General features: G+C 38.7%; 1 protein-coding gene across 3 annotated transcripts in view; it reads right to left on the bottom strand.

Moving 5' to 3' along the window:
- Nucleotides 1-17121, bottom strand: part of paqr6 (progestin and adipoQ receptor family member VI) — a 36806-nt gene extending 19685 nt beyond the window's left edge. Inside the window, exon 1 of one of the 3 annotated variants that reach the window (XM_084727661.1) lies at nucleotides 16983-17121. In XM_084727661.1, coding sequence (XP_084583787.1) covers nucleotides 16983-17043 — 61 coding nt within the window. In that variant the 5' untranslated portion in view covers nucleotides 17044-17121. Of the gene's footprint in view, nucleotides 1-10782; nucleotides 10856-15091; nucleotides 15215-16982 lie in introns of those variants that run through there. The other 2 variants (XM_084727660.1, XM_084727659.1) reach the window with 2 other exon arrangements.
- Between the last annotated feature and the right edge of the window lie 1773 nt (nucleotides 17122-18894).

Genomic DNA, 18894 nt, shown 5'->3' with positions numbered 1-18894 from the left:
CATGTTCTCCCCGTGTCTGCGTGGGTTCTCTCCGGGTTCTCCGGCTTCCTCCCACAGTCCAAAGACATGCATGCAGGTTAATTGGTGACTCTAAATTGCCCGTAGGTGTGAGTGTGAGTGTGAGTGGTTGTCTGTCTGTGTGTCAGCCCTGCGATGAACTGGCGACTTGTCTAGGGTGAACCCCGCCTCTCGCCCACTGTCAGCTGGGATAGACTCCAGCAGCCCGCGACCCTTACGGAACAAGCGGTTACAGAAAATGAATGAATAAATGAATGAAAACGGTGTAACAGGATAAAAACAGATAGAAGCTTGCAAAAATCCACAGGGATACATTTCAGTAAGGAACTTTATTTCTTTCCCTGACATTATTTCTAGATGATAGATTTTCAACTGTTATATCTGCAGAGCTGCTGAGCTGTAAGTTAATAACATCACCAGTTCAAGCTGTGTAATTTAATTACAGCAGCACAAAAACCGCTGCAGGAACCTTCATGCATTCAGTTGGAAATGCCGAAACTAATTTTTCCCCGTTTCCTTCAGATCATATCAACACTTTAAATTATACACAGCAGATGATTCACACACTATGGAATGATGATGCAACAATTAATCAATTAATCGCCAACTATTTTGATAATCAATTAATCGGTTTAAGTATTTTTTTTTTAAGAAAAAAAAGGGAATATTCCAGTTTCTCAAATGTACTTTCTCTATGAAAGTGAACTAAATATTTCAGGGTTGACATTTGAGGACGTCATCTTTAGCTTTGTGTCATTTTACAGACCAAACAATAAATTAATTAATTAACTGAGAAAATAATGTTTGAATGATGTTTTTATGTTTGATCCTGATTTTCAGCCAAGTCTGTTTTGCACTGCTGATACTGCAGCTCAAAAAAAAAAAGAAAGTTGATTAGTCTACTACATTTATCGCAGATAATCCATCCAGTTACTCTGATTTTACTTTTATTTGTCCAGAAACCCAACAATATCATGTTTAAATGTTCTGTATCAAGTTTAATTGTTTGATCTGCAGCTGTCGCCTTTGAAATAAACAGCAGCCATTTATTTTCTGCCAGTGATCCTCGCTTGCCTTATTTGCAGCAACACTGTTATTTCCTGCTGTAATGTTTTTCAGATTCTTCATAGCTCTTCATGACAACAACCCGATCATCTTGACTGAAGTAGGCGTCATGCAGTCGCTCCGTTTTGTGCAGCGGAAGAGTCAAATGATGCATCTAACACCCCTTTTGTACGTGAATGAGTGCAGAACGTGAAGAAGAAAGCCTGGATTAAAAGGAGAAGTTGATAGTTGAATTCTCATATTCCATATTTGTCTGAGTTTATCATTTCAACAAGTCTTTCACTGTGGTCACAAAACCGTTTCCTCTCCAGCTTGTCACACACAAGTCAGACAGCACCTGTATTATATTCATTAAAGAAAGTTTATAAATTTGACTTAAATAGCTATAGAAGGTCATAATCCCACTGTGGTTTGTCATTTATTTTCATGACTAGCTGAGGCCCAAAAAAAATGATCTGACTGAAAATCCTGAGTCGGGTACAGCAGTGAACAGCTCAGGACCAGAGCCACAACGCCAGCAAACATACTGATCCTTCACTCAACAAGAGGAGAACTGAAGTCATTTAACCAAAGAAAAGAGTGTGAAAACACACTGCTCTGACAACTCGCAACAAAACACACACTGTGTGAACCAACAACACTTCGACTTTTCAAACTCAGGTACCAATGATTTACAAAAACCCAAGATGTTACAGGAAGAGTTGACACGAAGTATAATACAAGCATAGTCCAAAAATACTCCTCTTCACTCCACCCTTCTTTCCTAGATCATCCTGCTCACTTGATGGAACAACTGAGTCAGTCATCAAGCCCTCCGCTTCATCTCCTGAGACCAGGATGAAGCATTCACACACGGCAGAGTTAGACAAAACGCACATTTATGCTGCTTGATACAGACCTGCAAGACGGGCTTCACAATCTAATGCTGAAATTTTACTTTCCCTTCGTAGAGCCTCTCTAAAAACTTGGCTTGGAAAAAGGCTTTTTTGTGCAAGCGGTTTATTAAATTTGCCACGCATCTTCCCACAAAAGATAACATCCACCATTAGAAGCCGACTGTGGTTTCGTGGAGACTTTGAGAAAAAAATATTTGGTTCTTCCTGACCAGCACTTCTGAGAAAGTCATGAAACAGACGGTGCCTTGTTTGAGATCGTATTGTTAAAGCAGAGGATTGAACAGCTGTTTTCTTTAGACGTTTAGGTCGTAGCATCTTTGCAAAGCACTCTTTAAACAAATAAACAGTCGGACCAAAGTGTGTTTTCATTAAGCATGATTTCAGTTTTGAAAACAGATTGTTTATCCTAGAAATGATTCTAACGTCTATGCGATCTGTCCACAACACCTTCCCCTTTATTCTTATTATTTAACTGCACTGAACTAAATGTTTTGACCCTGTAGAAGTGAATATGGTGCAGATTACTGAGGCACTTTTTCTCATGTTGGCTTCAGTTTAGTGGAAACAGCGGACTACACTGACTTCATCCAAAGCCTACATTACCCACAGTGCAACTTGACCACTGATATTTCAGTGTAAGATCCAGCTGTGCTGTGCTAGTTGCAGCAAATCTAGCCTCAAGCAGAGATGAGAAGCAGGCTGCAGTTCTGGTAAACTTCACTTCTTTCTAAGAAACTCTCAGGTTTTCTTTTTCAAACTTGAAGTCTTCAGACCAAACCAGGAACATCATGTGAGTCAATGAATCAGATTTCACACTGCTCCCTCTGGAGCCACAAAACATTAATGAAACTTTTTTCATATACAGAGTAATGCTCCCCAACACAGACAGTGAGACTTCCTCACTGAAATGTCGTAACAACAGACTTATTTCTTTTGACTGTGCAGAACGGTGCTGATCTGTTAAAGGCTGTTAACATAAATCTGACATGCCAGCAGGGTTTTCCCTGGATGGTTCTGAAACAAAGGTGACACAGTGTGTTCAAGTGACAAAATCACGATTTGACAGACAAAAGTGTCCATAGGGATTCAGGTCAAGATGCAGAGCTGCAAGCATTAATCAATTAATTTCATCCATTTTTCACCATTTTCTGACATTTTAGGGACCAAACAACCATCAATTAATTGAGAAAATCATCGTCAGATTATTCGATCATGAAAATAATCATTAGGTGCAGCCCTACCAAGACGCAACAAAAAGATTTAAAACACAGAGATTGTAACAAATGGCACCATGGTTTATTCTGGCACAGGAAGCAACATAAAAACACTCGTTTGCAGGTTGTGCAATGTGTCTGTGCACATTTAATTCTCCTGGCTCTATTTTATTTATTTATTTATTTATATTAAAAAGACAAAACAGGAAAGATGAAGGAAAAGAACTTTCCAATGCCACCAACAGGTGGGTCAAAAAATCCTGAACTATAATAAAAATATTAAAAGAAGAAACACTAAAATCTAGTAAAAAGAGACGTGCTTTATCTTCCCAGTGTAGCAGGCCTTATAATGTTTAGTACTGATTTGGAGTTGGTCATTAAGATTTTGATAAAAACTTTATTGATCTACTGTCGAATAAAGAACTGAAATATATCAGAGGTTATTTTATGAGCACAGTGACATATTAAGCATAGACTGTGTGATGCTGTAAGCAGAATCTGCAGCAACCATGAACACGTCTGTTTGTCTTTTCACCTCCAGACGGCCGTTGTTACCTTTATGTGTTGTTGCAATTCCAAATATACCCAGACACCACTTCCTTCCTTTTTTTTGTTCTTCTCCTGACATCTGAAATTCTCTCCCACATGCTCGTGATGTCGCCACATGACCTTTCTCAATGGACGTCTTTATTGGCCACAGGCTGACAATAAGAAGACTATGCAGAGAACATGTTGCCCACACAGATGGACACACGTGCCATCTGTACTGCATGTACAACAGCCTCGCCTCATTCTGCTGCTCATGCTATACAACATTCCAGCGTCCTGCTGAAACATGTTCAATCCAACCCACAAGAACTCTCACGTGTAAGTAATTGACGTTTGGGTTCAAGGACGGTTAATGCGCCATCTCTGAGAAGGAACTAGAATTGCTACCTTGTGGCTGTTTGCCTCTGCCAACCAGTCAAGTCACATCTTAGATAAACGTCTGTCAAGACTCATAAAATTGATGTTGTGAAGAAACATGTTGTCTTTACTTAGAGACAAGTTTCACAGCTGAGTGCTGAGAGCTTCGTCACATGGTGCAATGACAATCACCTGAGGCTCAATATCAGCAAAACCAATGAGCCTGTGATGGACTACGAGGCTTCAAATATGGATGTTGCTGCAAATTCTAAACTGTGGATGCTTCACACACATCTTTAATCCAGCAGCACAGAAGATCCAAACAATCAGGCAGCCAAAATTACTGTCACCAATTCAGTATCTGATTAAATGTGAAATTATGGTCGCAATATCCCCATCTGTTCATGAATTACGGCGCTGAATAATGGAAGAGTTTTCTTGCAGAACATTATGATGTCACAGTGAAGCTGACCTCTGACCCTTTTAAAAATAAAATGTAATCGAGCGTCGATGGAAGTGACTCATGTCGAACAAACAATGGCGGCTCCTGAAGAGGTGAGTGTTGATACTGTGACAGCATCAGTTACATCACAACTGGAGAGTATTTCTTCATCAAAGAGCGACACTGAAGGCTTTTCTCCATGTAAAAATGTTCTCGCTCTCCTCCCGACCAGCTTCAGCAAGAGTATGACCTGACTGGTTGAAGTTAGCCGTTATGATAGGATGGTTCAGCCTGCCAAGTGTTTCTTGAAAGTGTCTGCCCTTCTCCAGACAGTTTCTAAGGACGACTTCCCAGATGGTTCTGTGTAACAAACCATCTCTGACTTTCACTGTTGTACAGGCAAACAAATACACCTACATGCACCTTTAAAGCTAAAATATGTGACAATTCTGAATTAAAACATCTAAAAAATGTGAAACATGTTACCTGTTTCATTGAGTTGTGTACTTCAATCAATGTTCAAATGCAAAGAGCAAGTTACTATAAGTTCCAGGAGAAACTGGATACATCACAGAGTGAGGAAGGAAGACAAATATAAAACATAAGGCAAATTAAACTTTAATATTACCTTGTCCATGTGAGCATGATTACTGCCTGAGTCATGTCAGATAGTATCAAAAAAGAATTTGTGGTTTTATGGGGAGTTATGGACTGGAACTGTTCCTCTCCGGCTGCAGTTACTTCCTAGAGTCTGCTCTGATTGCCTGCAAACTGATGGTGATGATGACATGGTAGTAAGTCACTGGGACAGAGAATCTGAAAACATAAAACCTCCAGCCTCACTCGTCACCGACGCAGATGCATTAACGCCTTTTATTCCTCAATTGTAAAATTACACTTTTGTGAATTTAAGAGTACCGTGTGGCATGTTGTGATTATTCATTGAGGTTAATTATACACCAACTTTCATCTGCTTAATCTGTGATTCACTAGTTTTTTTTTCCACAGAATGCCTTTCAGCAAACATCCAGAGGAATATCCACACACACGCTGCATCTACCCGCTTGTCTTCCACATTAGTGAGGACTGAAACCAAGAGAGACAGTTTTTCAAGTCAGACTAGTAATAGTATTGCTCAATCCATGTCCCAGTGAACTGCATTAAAATCTGCTGCCAGGTCATTAAAATGTGACATCATGTGACTGTTATCCAAAACAAGATCTAACAACACCTGAAAACAACTGACAATCCCACGAATGGAATCCTTAATTTCTAGGTTGGACATCAATCACACTGAAGGCTGTTTTACACCACATGCAGCATGGCAGCGATGTGTGTGCAGCACGTCTGTAGCAGCACGTCTGTAGCAGCACGTCTGTAACAGCACGTCTGTAACAGCACGTCTGTAGCAGCACGTCTGTAACAGCACGTCTGTAGCAGCACGTCTGTAGCAGCACGTCTGTAACAGCACGTCTGTAGCAGCACGTCTGTAACAGCACGTCTGTAGCAGCACGTCTGTAACAGCACGTCTGTAGCAGCACGTCTGTAGCAGCACGTCTGTAACAGCACGTTCAGCTGCATGTCATTTTACACCGATTCTGTTCGCGTGCCCACCAACGGCCATACAACAAGTAGAAAGGAAGAATCCCTGAGCTACATGTTGATGATAGTTCGGAAAAGCACACCAAGGTGCAGCCTTTTTATGGCTGTCCTTATAAAGCCGATTCTGCAGGTCCTAAAGCTCTTTATTGGTTCTCCACCTCCAGTCTTTCCTCATTTCTTAACTGAATTAACTCAACTACAAAATGACAACAAATGGGATGTGCTGTGAACAGGGCGCACTTGGTTGGTAGGGCGTTTGTGCGGTGCAGCAAGCAGCAGAACCCTATTCTAATCTATATTTGCTGCATGCTGCAAGCCTGCTGCAGCCGCAATGTGCTGCATTCGCATCTGGTGTAAATACACGCAATCCACTACCACTCTGATCAAAGTGTGCAGCCACACAACAGCTGTGCTGCATAAAAAGGGCAGTTAGTGAACCAACAGTTATGATCATACAGAAATTGTTTTAAGCCAAAATTCCAAAGACTCTCTAGTTCCAGTTTCTCAAATGTGAGTATTTTAGGCTGCAGCAATGATGAATTTTGTGATCCGTTATCATTTAAACTGCCAGTTATCTTCTTAACTGATAGACTTGATCAAAAGAGCATGTGAAATAGTGAAAAATGCCAGTTTTGTCCATAACTTAGATTCAGTTTACTTTCATTGCATCTTAAAAAAAAAAAGAAGAAAAAAATGAGATGCTGAATCCAGTGAATGAATTGGTGAGCATGAAATGGTAAAAAGCTGCCATATGTTGTAATTATTTTGACAATTATTGCAATTTTTTCTATGATTGACATTTAGTACATCTTGCTGCTTTGTCACACATTTTTCCTTTATCAAAAAACTGCAATTTGGATATTGCACCATTATTTGGATATTTGATTAACTGTGCATCCCCTTCAATAATGATTAATCGATTATTTAAAATTGTTGCTAGTTAATTTCCTGTCACTTGGACAATCATTTCAGATCTACAGAACCTGCTGCTTGCCTCTGATTTATCCTCTTCTTTAAACATTTAAGGTCATCTTTTTTTTTTTTTTTATAGACTAAATGATTAACACTCATAAGAAAAACTAATCCTTGCATTTGTATCTGTCATATCACTTCCTACAGCACAAATGAACTACTTCCTTTTCACTAAGAGTTTGAGGTTTCTTGAGTATTTGAGGGGGAACCCTGCACACAGGAACATACGCTAACCCTTGTCATGTGACGTGTTTTATAACTTCCCTCTTTGTGCTTTGGGTCTGAAGTCAAGCTGGAATGTTTTTCAAAAGGTGTTCCTCCTTGGTTACCCCCCCCCCCCCGCCTTCCTGGTAAGCGACTACATTTCACGTTAAAAGGACTGGTCAAGGTTACGTAACACCGTCTGCTCCCATGTGTTCTTACAGATCACAATGGATAACCACAGGAACAAAGAGGTTACTGACTTTCCCTTTCAGATCAAACAGTTCATTTCTTCGAGAGTATCTTAATTTTTAATTGTATTACTCAACTAAGTACTTAATGTAAAATCTGGATCTGTTTTCAGGACAAAACCCAACGTCACAAAGCTGACAAGCAGCATATTCCTTTGGTTTGCATGTGACCGTTACTCTTTGACAAATACAAGGAACACAATGTCAAACAGAAACCAGTTTCAACTCCTAAGTGAGACTGAGGTGATCTATTAAAACGGTTTGGGTGTGTCGTGTTGTGGCGGCACGTGCACCACCCACATGGCGTGTTTGTCATCCTCAACCCCCGTCTCCCAACTTCATTCCTCGACTACACCACCTACATCTGACCTGAGTTCAACTGTTTTTTCATGTTCACTTGAAACTTTTTATCTGAAAACAACAATATTCAACAGGTTTGGCTTCAATCTGAGACACGGCTGCAACTGATGACTATTTTATATTCACTATCAATCAATTTTCTTATTATTTTCTTATTTGAATACTTAATCTATAAAATGCAAGGCTGCAACTGATTGAGGGTGTCAGAAAATATTGATGCATTTAGGTATCATGATATAATGGTTCATTCTGTGGTGTTTTTACATCCCTGACTGCTAAATAACAGCGTTGCTGTGTGTCTTAACTGTTATGGCTTTAAACTCAGAGGTTATAGATATGATGGTGTGTCCTTTATGATATGATAGTTTTCCAACAATTAGATTTTAAACCTCAGACAGATCTAAGGCCTGATATTATCAAACCACAGCTATGACAGTCTATATTGGTATTGGCGTATAAGTTGTCTGATACTGACCAATAGGAGAACTGCCCATATTGGCCCATGCAGTTATATCAGTCTATATCAGTGTCAGTGTATTAGCCAATCATTTATTGGCTAAATATCTGCTTTAACAGACTGGCAACATTTAGTCTTCATTCTTAGGGAACATGCCCCATAAAAGCCAAAGTATTTTTTTATTAACTTTACTAGATAAACTGAACATTAAAGAGTCAGAGCTGTTCTGTTTTTGTTGTAATAGTGATGTCAGATTTGGTTGGTGACACATATAGAATATTAATCATCCATGTTTGCTCAAAACATCCAACCTTCATCACCCTCATGTGTGCAAAAACTACAGGTTACATGAACTTTTTAAAATACAAAAATGTTAAATTATCAGTCATCTTATCGGTATCAGCCATGAGCAGAAACAGAGTAGCTGTACTGGCTGAAAAAAATCCATGTTGTGTTTTGTTTGACTTAAAGGAAGCATTTTATAAACATTTGATGTTTTTTCTTAATTTATTTTCTATTTGCTTTTAAAAACATGTATAGTTATTGATAATTATTAAATATATCAGTTGGTCGTGTCTAGAAAGGAAGCCTCGATTTGTGAAAGTGTGGTGAGATCAGAACGCGGTGTTCCTTCATCGTCTACGTTGTACAGACTGTTTTATAAAGTGACACCACTGCAGGTTTAGGGACAGAAAACATTTGTCGATGGTTCATGGAAGATTGTGATTTGGGTTAAAATGATCACTCGCGCTTTCACATGCCCTGATGACATTTTGGAAAATATATCCATACTGGAAATTTTTTACTCTACTGGCTCTACTGTAAAAAAAAAAGAGGTCATAAAACTATAGGAAAAAAAGTTATTTCTTTAAATTGCTTCTTTTGTTCAACCAACAGAGATGCAACCATTAGTTGATCAAAAGAAAATGAGCTGCCAACTATTTTATTAATTGATTAATCATTTCTGTCATTATTCAAACAAAATGTCAAACATTTACTGGTTCCAGTTTCTTAAATGTGAGGATTTGCTGTTGCAAATGAAGAGTCTTTGGACTGTTGGTTGGACAAAAGAGGCAAGCGCTGCTAACAATCAATTAATCATTAATAATATTTTTTCCTCATTTTAAAGTTTCCTCATTCAACACATGGCTCCACCAGACAAAATAATGAAAATTTAGTGCTTTTTCCTCTGATAGCTGCGTAATTTAATGACAGAGTCACAAACTGCCACGGGAACCTACATGCATTCACTTTGTGATGCAGAAAATCACGTTGCCCTTTTGCTTCATGTCATATTAACACTTGAAATTTCACACAGAAGATGGTTCACACACTACAAGACTGATGAAGCAACTAGAAACTGTAATGATTGATCAGTTATTAAATTAATCGCCAACTGTTTTGATACTCATTTAATCAGTTTGAGTCATTTTTTAAAGAAAAAAGTGAACGTTCTCTGATTCCAGCTTCTTAATTTTTTTTTTGTTTCTTTACTCTTCTAGGACAGAAAACTTAATATCTTTGGGTTGTGAGCAAAACAAGACATTTGAGAACATCTTAGGCTTTGGGGAACACTGATCAACATTTCTCGCAATTTTCAGACATTTCTGAATAACTGAACTCTTGAATCGACTATAAACAAACTCGTTAGTTGCAGCCCTACATCCAATTAATCAATAATGAAAATAATCAATAAATGCCAAAGACTCTTTATTTGCCATCATGATTAACAAAGAAAAGCAGCATTTAAGAAGCTGGAACAAAATGACTGACATGATGAACTGATTATCAAAATGATAGTTTTTTCTGATTAACTAATTGATTAATTGTTGCAGCTTCTGTAAAAAAGAAAATATGTCTGCAACTCCTGGAGGTGACAAACACAGAAACAACACATTCCTTATTCATGCACTGTGTTATGCGAGCTGAACCCTGGGAAAGCAGATTTTCAGAGATCCATGTGTCGACTGCTTACAATATGGAAAAATCCAAAACACCTCCAAGTTGGAAAAAAGCGGCCGAACCCTGACGGTGTATTGTGACTCAACACATCTCCAGAGGAGCCGTGCAGGGAAACAGGGCAGTCACATGCAGCTAACTCTCAGAAACACTGGGAATGTCTCAAACCTTCAACAACATGTGTGTTTTATATTTCCTCTCCTCCTCCTCCTCCTCCTCTTCCTCCCCCTCCACCCCACCGCTCACTAAAACGCGACTTCTCAGGAATTCCTTCAACAAAAGCGTGAAAAAGAAACAAGTTTACTGATGCAGCGGCAGAGACAGTGAGGAGAAAAACAACACACTGTGCTGAGGGAGTCAAAGCAGCCAAACTTCACCTCAACAGCGCAACGATGAGAAAAACATCACCGTTTGTTTGTCACCGAGTTTTTCGACTCACCGCGACCCTCGGGCATGCGGAGGGTCGTGATTCTCCCCGTCTGACTCCGTCAAACACAAAACACACACTGTGAGACAGCCCGGGCTGGGTGTCCTCCCAGTCCTCCCAGTCCTCCCAGTCCTCACTGTCCTCACTGTCCTCGTCTCTTGGTGTCGTCTTGATGTTGTAATTGTGTCGACAGCGGAGTCCACAGCCTCTTTTTCTCTTGTCCCGCGCGAGCCAGTAAGAAGCGTTGTTCGATGCTCACGTGGATCTCTGGAGCAACAACAACACGAGCCGTGTGTGTGTGTGTGTGTGTGTGTGTGTGTGTGTGTGTGTGTGTTACTGCTGACATGATGGAGATGTGCACTGATGAGGAATTCATGTGAAGAAACCGAGTAAAACTGAAGCTTTAAACACAGTAAAGCTTGATTTTTTTTTTCAGATTTCATTTTACTAACTGGCCTCACACCCCTATTATATTCAGGATTACTTTAAAAATGTAATCTGTCTCAGTAACGTAATCACAATGTTAAAGTAATGTAACGTTACTTTTGGATAATCTCAATATTGCAGGTGAAATTGATACAATACAGCGTTTTGAGGGTTGCAACTGAGGACTGTTTTCGTCATCAATCAATCGGCCGATTATTTTCTCAATTAATCGATTAGTTTTGTCCATGAAATGTCAGAAAATGAAAGTTCAAAATGGCCTCTTCAAATGTCTCGTTTTGTTTTGAATTGAAAAATAGATCTAAACGTGTTGAACAAACAGGCAAACAGTTTTTAAATACATAAATCAAGATGTTCCATAAATGGTATGAATTGAAATATAACAAAATGTGAATTTAGTGAAAAAGTTCATCAAGAAGTACATCAACTGAGAAGGAAAACATGACAAGGGACAATAACACACACACACACACACACACACACACACACACACACACACAAACAACAAAAAAGGGGGGGCAACATGAAAGGTGGGAAGGAAATGGGGGGTGTCCAGCTTCACATTACATCAGGTCTCTCCTGTTATGAGTATTTTCATTATTGATTAGTAAGGGTGGCGACTTAAACAACTAATTGTGCACATCACATTTACCATCAACACTGACTGGACATTCACATGAAAAGTGCCAAATTTTCCCTTTAATTCCTGATAATGGACACCTCATCCAGTATTATCCACAAATGATCACTCAAACACCTCTGTATAACCCAACTTTGTGTGAACGCAGTCAAAATGAACCGTCATCCTGTTGTTGTGTCCTCAGTCTGCTCTGCCAGTGTGTGTGTGTGTGTGTGTGTGTGTGTGTGTGTGTAAAGCTCTCTGCCGCTCTCACACAGGAGAGCAGAGTCAGTTTGTTTTTATAGACGTCCCGCTGCCACTGCCAAACAGTCTGGAGCCCAGAAACATCTCAAACACAGCAAAATAATGAAAAAATAAGAAAGTCTAGGCAGACGGTGGGGTTTCTACACATACAGCCTCCACCACATACTTCTACTGGGTCATACATGATTAAGAGGTTATTTTATGTTTATTTACAGTGTTGTTTTTAGCTCTGTTTTGTAGTTTTGTAATGTAAAGACGCTGTTTCTTGTAAAAAAGCAACAGAGTAAAAACATAAAAAGCCTCCATACTGCTCGTCTGGTGTAATCCAGGTCTCCTAAAGCCCCAACATATCAAGTTGACTAAAAACATGTTATTTACACCGTGGTTTTAGCCTGAATCTTCACTGTAGATCCTGAGCTTGGAGCCACGTTCACATGCACACTGTCTGAACTGTGTGTGTGGTGTGATGGTGTACAAACTGCATGTCAGGACCTCAGGAGACTTGGATTATGCCAGACAAGCAGTATGGAGGCATTTATGTTTTTTTTTCCTGTTGTTTTTTAATGTTTGAGAACTGCTCAACATTCACTTACACTGTTTTTTAAGATTATGCAACACTGTTTTCCTGTGAAACTCCAGCAGTGACTCGGAAAATGAACCCAACCCTCAATCGACATGAGGGTGAGTCAATAATGACTGAATTTTCATTTTGGGGTGAACTATTCTTTTAAAGGGTCTTCTAAAACTAAACCCGACGGGGACATGAATGGGTGCAGAAAAAAATCGATCAAATAGCTGTTTTCTCGACCAAAGTGGTGGATTGACCAAAGCCTCACTGCTAACACAAGCTAAAAACATGCTGACAAAATGACTCATGACAGTGATGACCTCCGTGATGTCAGCCACTCACAATGGTTAAAAATGGGAAGTTACATCACTCAGCAAAACTGATCAAACCTCTTGGAGGACTGAGTGTCCTCAAGGTTACAGAAGTCCAGCTGCCTTTGACTTACTTCTGCTATATCACATGACTCCATGTGAACCTGTGGGGATACTTCTTTGTCCAAACTCGGACCAGGGAGGACATCCTGTTTTATTCTGCGCAGAACAAACGCCCAGTTTGTGTCAACACAACTTCATCCCCTCATATTTCTGTAAAGGTCTGGTTTGAGCACTTTAAAACACTACTGAGGGACATAAAAGATATTTCAGTTTCATTTATTCAATAAAAGCCCTGACAACGGCACCACTGTGACTATTCAAAGTATTTGCTTGGTAGGTAGCCCCGCCCTCTCCCACCTTTTCATACATGTCCAGAGTTTTTGTTTGCTTGGTCTTCATGAGCTATAAATATTACATGGCAACATCAAAACTGGACTCAATATGGCAGAAGCAAGTGCTATAACTTGGCATACAGTCATTACCCATGAGCTATTGATTAAGTGTCACATTTAAAAATATATAAATCAGCAAAAAAGACTTCTGTTGTTTACAGGCTGTTCATCATTCAGCTTCTGCAGTAGAACTAAGAAACATATTTCACAGATCATAGCATCTTGGGACTGATTCCCTGCTGGTGGTGTCATTAAAAAGTTATGGTGACTTTGGACCTTTACTTAAAGTTCTCTGCATGTCTTCTGTACATGTTTGTCGTCTCATTATTCTGATTAACATTTAGATTTAGCAGGTCAGAGAATTTGTTGTAAGAGCAAAACACGTTTTTCTTTTAAATCACTTCTAGTAACTTCCTTGTAAAGTCGGATTTTCAGTAACTTGTTTATAATTTAATTGTTTGAGCTTACTTAGTTTTATCTGATTGTCTTGAATATATTCTTTTACTGTAAGAGAAAAATCCTTTATCGATCCCCCAGCAGGGGAATTTGGTTACTACAGCAGCAGCACAAAGACAGAAATGAGTAGATGAATTGAGAAATTCAAAAATAAAAGGTTAAAAAGTATATTTAAAAACTAATAAAAAGGGTCAGAAACAACACAGAGCAATTAAACTCAGAAGTAAATAGCTTTAAATAAAGTAATAATTAATTGAATAATACTGAATTTCAAAATCTCTTAAGAAAATCAGCAATCACCTGTGGTGAAAGAAGTACTAAGATACTTAATTTGATTAAAAGTGTAACCTTTACAAGTACATTAAGTATAAAGAATAAATATAAATATATTATATTACTGGTTTATCTTTATGGATGCATTAACATGTAGGCAGCACTTTAATGGAGTTGCTGGTTAATGTGGAGCTAATTAACAAGTTATCATCAATCATATGGTAAGTTTTGTATTTAAAATCAAATCAGCTAAAAAACAAAAGTAAACTGTACAGAAATTATACGGAGTCGAAGGATTACAGCAGCAGAAAACAGAGTACAAGTACCTCAAATTGCACTGTGCTTTAAATGGAGCTTTCTGTCTGTTAAAGGGAGTTTTTCCTCCTCTGTCGCCTCAGTGCTTGTAAATATCATAAAGAGAAATATCCAGAACTGCAGTAAATGAAAACTGCTCTAAGATCACTTCTGTAATAAACTTGTGACTTTGCACTGCTGGCAATTACAAACCTAAAATAAGAAGAGTACAGAAAATAAATAACTGGAAAAAATGAATAACAGTGTGTCTGACAGGATGTAACGAGTAAGAACAGTTTTATCACTATTATGCATGAAAAACTGAGATGCTTACACAATGCTTGACTCAGCTGGTTTTTAAAAACTGCGCCACAGCTCATGAACGCTTCATACCCTGTTCTTATGTGAGCTGTTTATTATTTTGCAGTATGAAAAAATCCCCAAAGAAGGTTTCGGAAGTACGTTTTGGCAAAGAGACGCTCAGTTCCTATAAATGGGAGTGACTTTCGAGTGAAAACCTCGAGGGTCTTCTGTTTTTTTACGAGAGAGTTAAACTGGAGCGGACAGTTCTGACAGAGACGCGCTCAGTCGGTGTGAAACTAACAGAGTCTAACGGGACACAGAAACCTGGTCTGACCTTCAGCTCGATGGATCCGATGGGATCATTGCAAGCTCGGATGAAGAGGCTCCGCAGGGAGAAACAACTGAACTGAACAACGTTTCTCTGGGAACAGAAAACTTATACATCCAGTATTATTATAATTCCCCAGTCGGGTCCGTTCCTGTCGCACCGAACAGTCCCCGTTCATCTCTTCCTCTGCACATTCCTGCAGAATACAAACACCACTGCATCCACTAATGTCGGAATCCCACCCTCAGGGCAGAAACTTCTTTCCATTGGATGTGGCAAAGAGACAAAAACTCTTTTTCTTTTTTTTGTCCACCATCAGGAGACGAGGCAGAGAGGACAAGAGCCCCAGCATCATTAAAATAACGGTCCAGCTTTACTTTAGCCTACAGCACAAACCATCATTTATATCAAAAGAAAACTACGAATAAATTGTTTTTTGATCAGAGAGTAAACAATAATTATACTTTACACACCTTAAACTGTACACCAGCAACACATAACAAGCTGTACTTTGTATGGAGGCCTGGGGATTACATGTAGCTGGATTACATAATTAGAATACAAAAAACTCACTGTGTTCTTACAGAAAAATAATGTGCAATAAGATTAGTGGAATTAAGTTTAAAAAAAAAAAAAAAAAAAAGATTATTTAGCAGGATGACAATTTTAAAATCAATTTTAACATTTTTACACATCATCAAACATCATGGGTCACACAGCATCACTGAGTCTGAGTGAAACCAGTCTGCCTGTAAATTCATCATCATGGCCTCCAGAGATGAAATTCTTCTCTGGATGGAAATTTAAACATTTTGTCTCAAAAACAGAAAAGTGGAAGATCACAGCACAGTGACATCATTATCAATACTGTCATCATCCAAGAATTCAACATCTAATTTAAACAAACCAACCACTAATGTCTGCTGTACAGACCAGCTGTTAACGTTAGCTACACAGACCAACCGCAACACAGACCAGCTGTTAACGTTAGCTACATTGGTCAACCGCTAATGTTAGCTACACAGAAATCCAGTTATAGCTTTCTAACCTGGCCAAATTACTACTACCAATACTTATGGCAGTTTATTTTAAGTTTGAGAGTATATTGTGAACAGAATACTTAAAAAAGTAAATGTAAATGTCCATAATTACCACTATAAGTTTAATCTTAAATGTGCATTTGTGCAGAACAAAAGAAGGAATATCTGGACAAACAATTAATAAACTTAACAAAGAACATAAAAAATTATATTACGCCAGACCTTTTCACCATATTTGGTATTTAGGTAATCCAAAAGTAACAGAAGGTAATCAGTAACATTTATTTTAATATTGTGAGACTTGGTTTAGGTTACTGATTACAAATTTTTGTTAATTGTGTTGGAATACATTTTTAAAGTTACCCTCCCAACCTTTTTTCAAATTAGATGAAAACTAGACGTAACGTGATTTTATGAGACAGTATTTTAGCTTTTATTAGATCCTTATTAAATTTTATTTGGGGTAATTAGAGGCACATTACAACATTACAGAACAGTTCTGTTGCAATGTGTCATTAATTACTCTCTAATTAAGTGTAATAAAATGTCTCATAATGAACATATTTCTCTTTTTTGTCTAATTTGATACAACATACAGCTTACTATGTCTTATTGGTGCACAATTATGTGTAAATTGTTTAATTAAGGTATAACTACTGTCTTATAAAGAACATTATTTTCAATTTTTGTCTAAGTTAATAAAAAGTACAGCTTGTTACGTCTTAGTGACCTGTAACATAAAGTTCAACTAACATAACACCAAATGCATCTCCATTTCTAAATGCAAGAAAATGATGAATAAGGTGCACAAGTGATGTCCAAACATGCCCAAAAAGACAAATACTGTTGTTACTTACGCATAAACTCCAGACAGGCGAGACATTTCCCCACAGCCAGCACAGACCCCTGCATGGACATCTCAAACAGATCACAGGCGCTTTTAGCTAAGTTATAAATCCACTTTCTGGGTTTATTCTATGTTAAATGCTCTCATTCTGTCCCAGCAGCCCAATCCGTCCACTCTGAGGTCCCTGCAGCCCCACAGCTTCATGGGCTCACAGAAAGAGGATTGCCTTGGGTCAGAGAGGTTTTTCCCCAACCCCCTTACACAGCAGAAAATGGGCCGACACCAGTGCCAGTCGTCTTCTGTTGGGGTGGCACTGACCCTGCTGCCAGGGGATTGGTTATTCTGCGTGCTCGGTCAGTGGTGGGCACGGGGCCCGGGACAGAGAGGAACACAAGGGGTGGAAGAGGGGAAAAAAAGAGAAAGAATGGCACAGGGAGACCCAGTTAGAAAGAGGAGGCAGAGGCCTCGCAAAGACTTCACATGAGGAGTGGAGAGGGTTCTGCTCACTTTGGTCTACTTTAAAGATGTTAAATTGAGTTGTAAGTATGAAGGTTACTCCTAACTGTTATTTTCCTTACTGATTCATCATTTTTTTTCCAGTTAGTTTTCAGTTTCCTGTCAGAAAAAAAGTGACAAATGCCCTCTGAGCCCAAGCTGACATCTCCAAATTGCCTGTTTGGTTCAACAGTCTGAAACTCAAATTTAGACATTTGAGACGCTGGAAACAGAAAATGTTTTGCTTGATAAATGATTTAAAGGCAGTACCAATAAACAGAGAGAAGTACTGGTGTAGAAAGCTAAGCAATGGACTGCTGTGGACAAGGTCAATGGCAAAACATATTTCAGCCATCAAAGAAAAAGGCCCATGTGAAAATATCAACATCAGTTTAAGTGTATAGTATATTTAGTATATTTTCAGCACTTTATCTTGCCATCAGACAGCCTTTTATGACGGGAAACTGCCGTTATTTACACTAATATTTACATTAATATTGCTGTCTTCAAAGCATTGGTAAAAATAATCATTTTACCTTCTAGAATAGTGAAGTTGCTCGTCTTCCACTGCCTCAATCAATTAGATTTTTTTTTTTCATTTGACTTACTGTATGACTTTGGGGAATCCAAAGTAACCCTGCAAAACACCTAAGTCACATTCAAGCCCTTGCCAGATGAGTTCACAGAGCGCTCATATAAACTGGTATCATTCCTGCACTGTAGAACTGGTAGTGATGAGTGAGTTTTAACAAATGGAGATGCTTCTTGTAAAACTTGTTATCGAGCGCCTCATCGGTAATTTATCAGTTGTTTGGAAATGACTGATTAATAATTAATGGTAGCCATGTGTCCTGCATTTTATGTTGGTTGACTTTTCAGACAAATGTTCACGCTTTGTTTTGAACTGCTGGTGATGTGATAAAAACTCAAATTTAAAGCGTCTACAAAAATCTACTAAATATCTCTTTCAGCCCCACTTATGGTAATTTTAGGTTGTTTTAAAGTACTGCTGTATGGACTTATACTTGCTCAAAACAATCAATTATCTTTAATGAAGATGGGGGCAAGTTCATCTATATGCATAAAGTAATGTCATAAGCATGCGTCACAGTGTTTATGTAATTACTCTCACTGCCAGAAGGGGGAGACAAAAGTTCTGCACTGTGGGTTTAAAAGGACAGTTCACCCCAAAAATAAAAAAATATTTTTTTTCCTCTGCCCTGTAGCTCTATTTATCCATCTATACTGTTTTGGTGTTTAGTTTCCTAGTTTTCCATGATTTTTGAGACACTGTTTCTGCATTTTTTCAAACAGATTTTTTTGGTGCTTTGAGCACAACAAGCCGAGTGCCATTTAGCTCCATCATACTAGACAGAAAGACACGCCTATGGCTGACACCTCCAAAACTCTGCAACCAGCACCAAAAA

The sequence above is a fragment of the Lutjanus erythropterus genome, chromosome 9, assembly GCF_056507025.1.
Source record: "Lutjanus erythropterus isolate fLutEry1 chromosome 9, fLutEry1.hap2, whole genome shotgun sequence".
In the NCBI taxonomy this organism is placed as follows: domain Eukaryota; kingdom Metazoa; phylum Chordata; class Actinopteri; order Lutjaniformes; family Lutjanidae; genus Lutjanus; species Lutjanus erythropterus.
The sequence above is the reverse complement of the archived record's forward strand: the minus strand, read 5'-3'. Positions and strand labels throughout refer to the sequence as shown.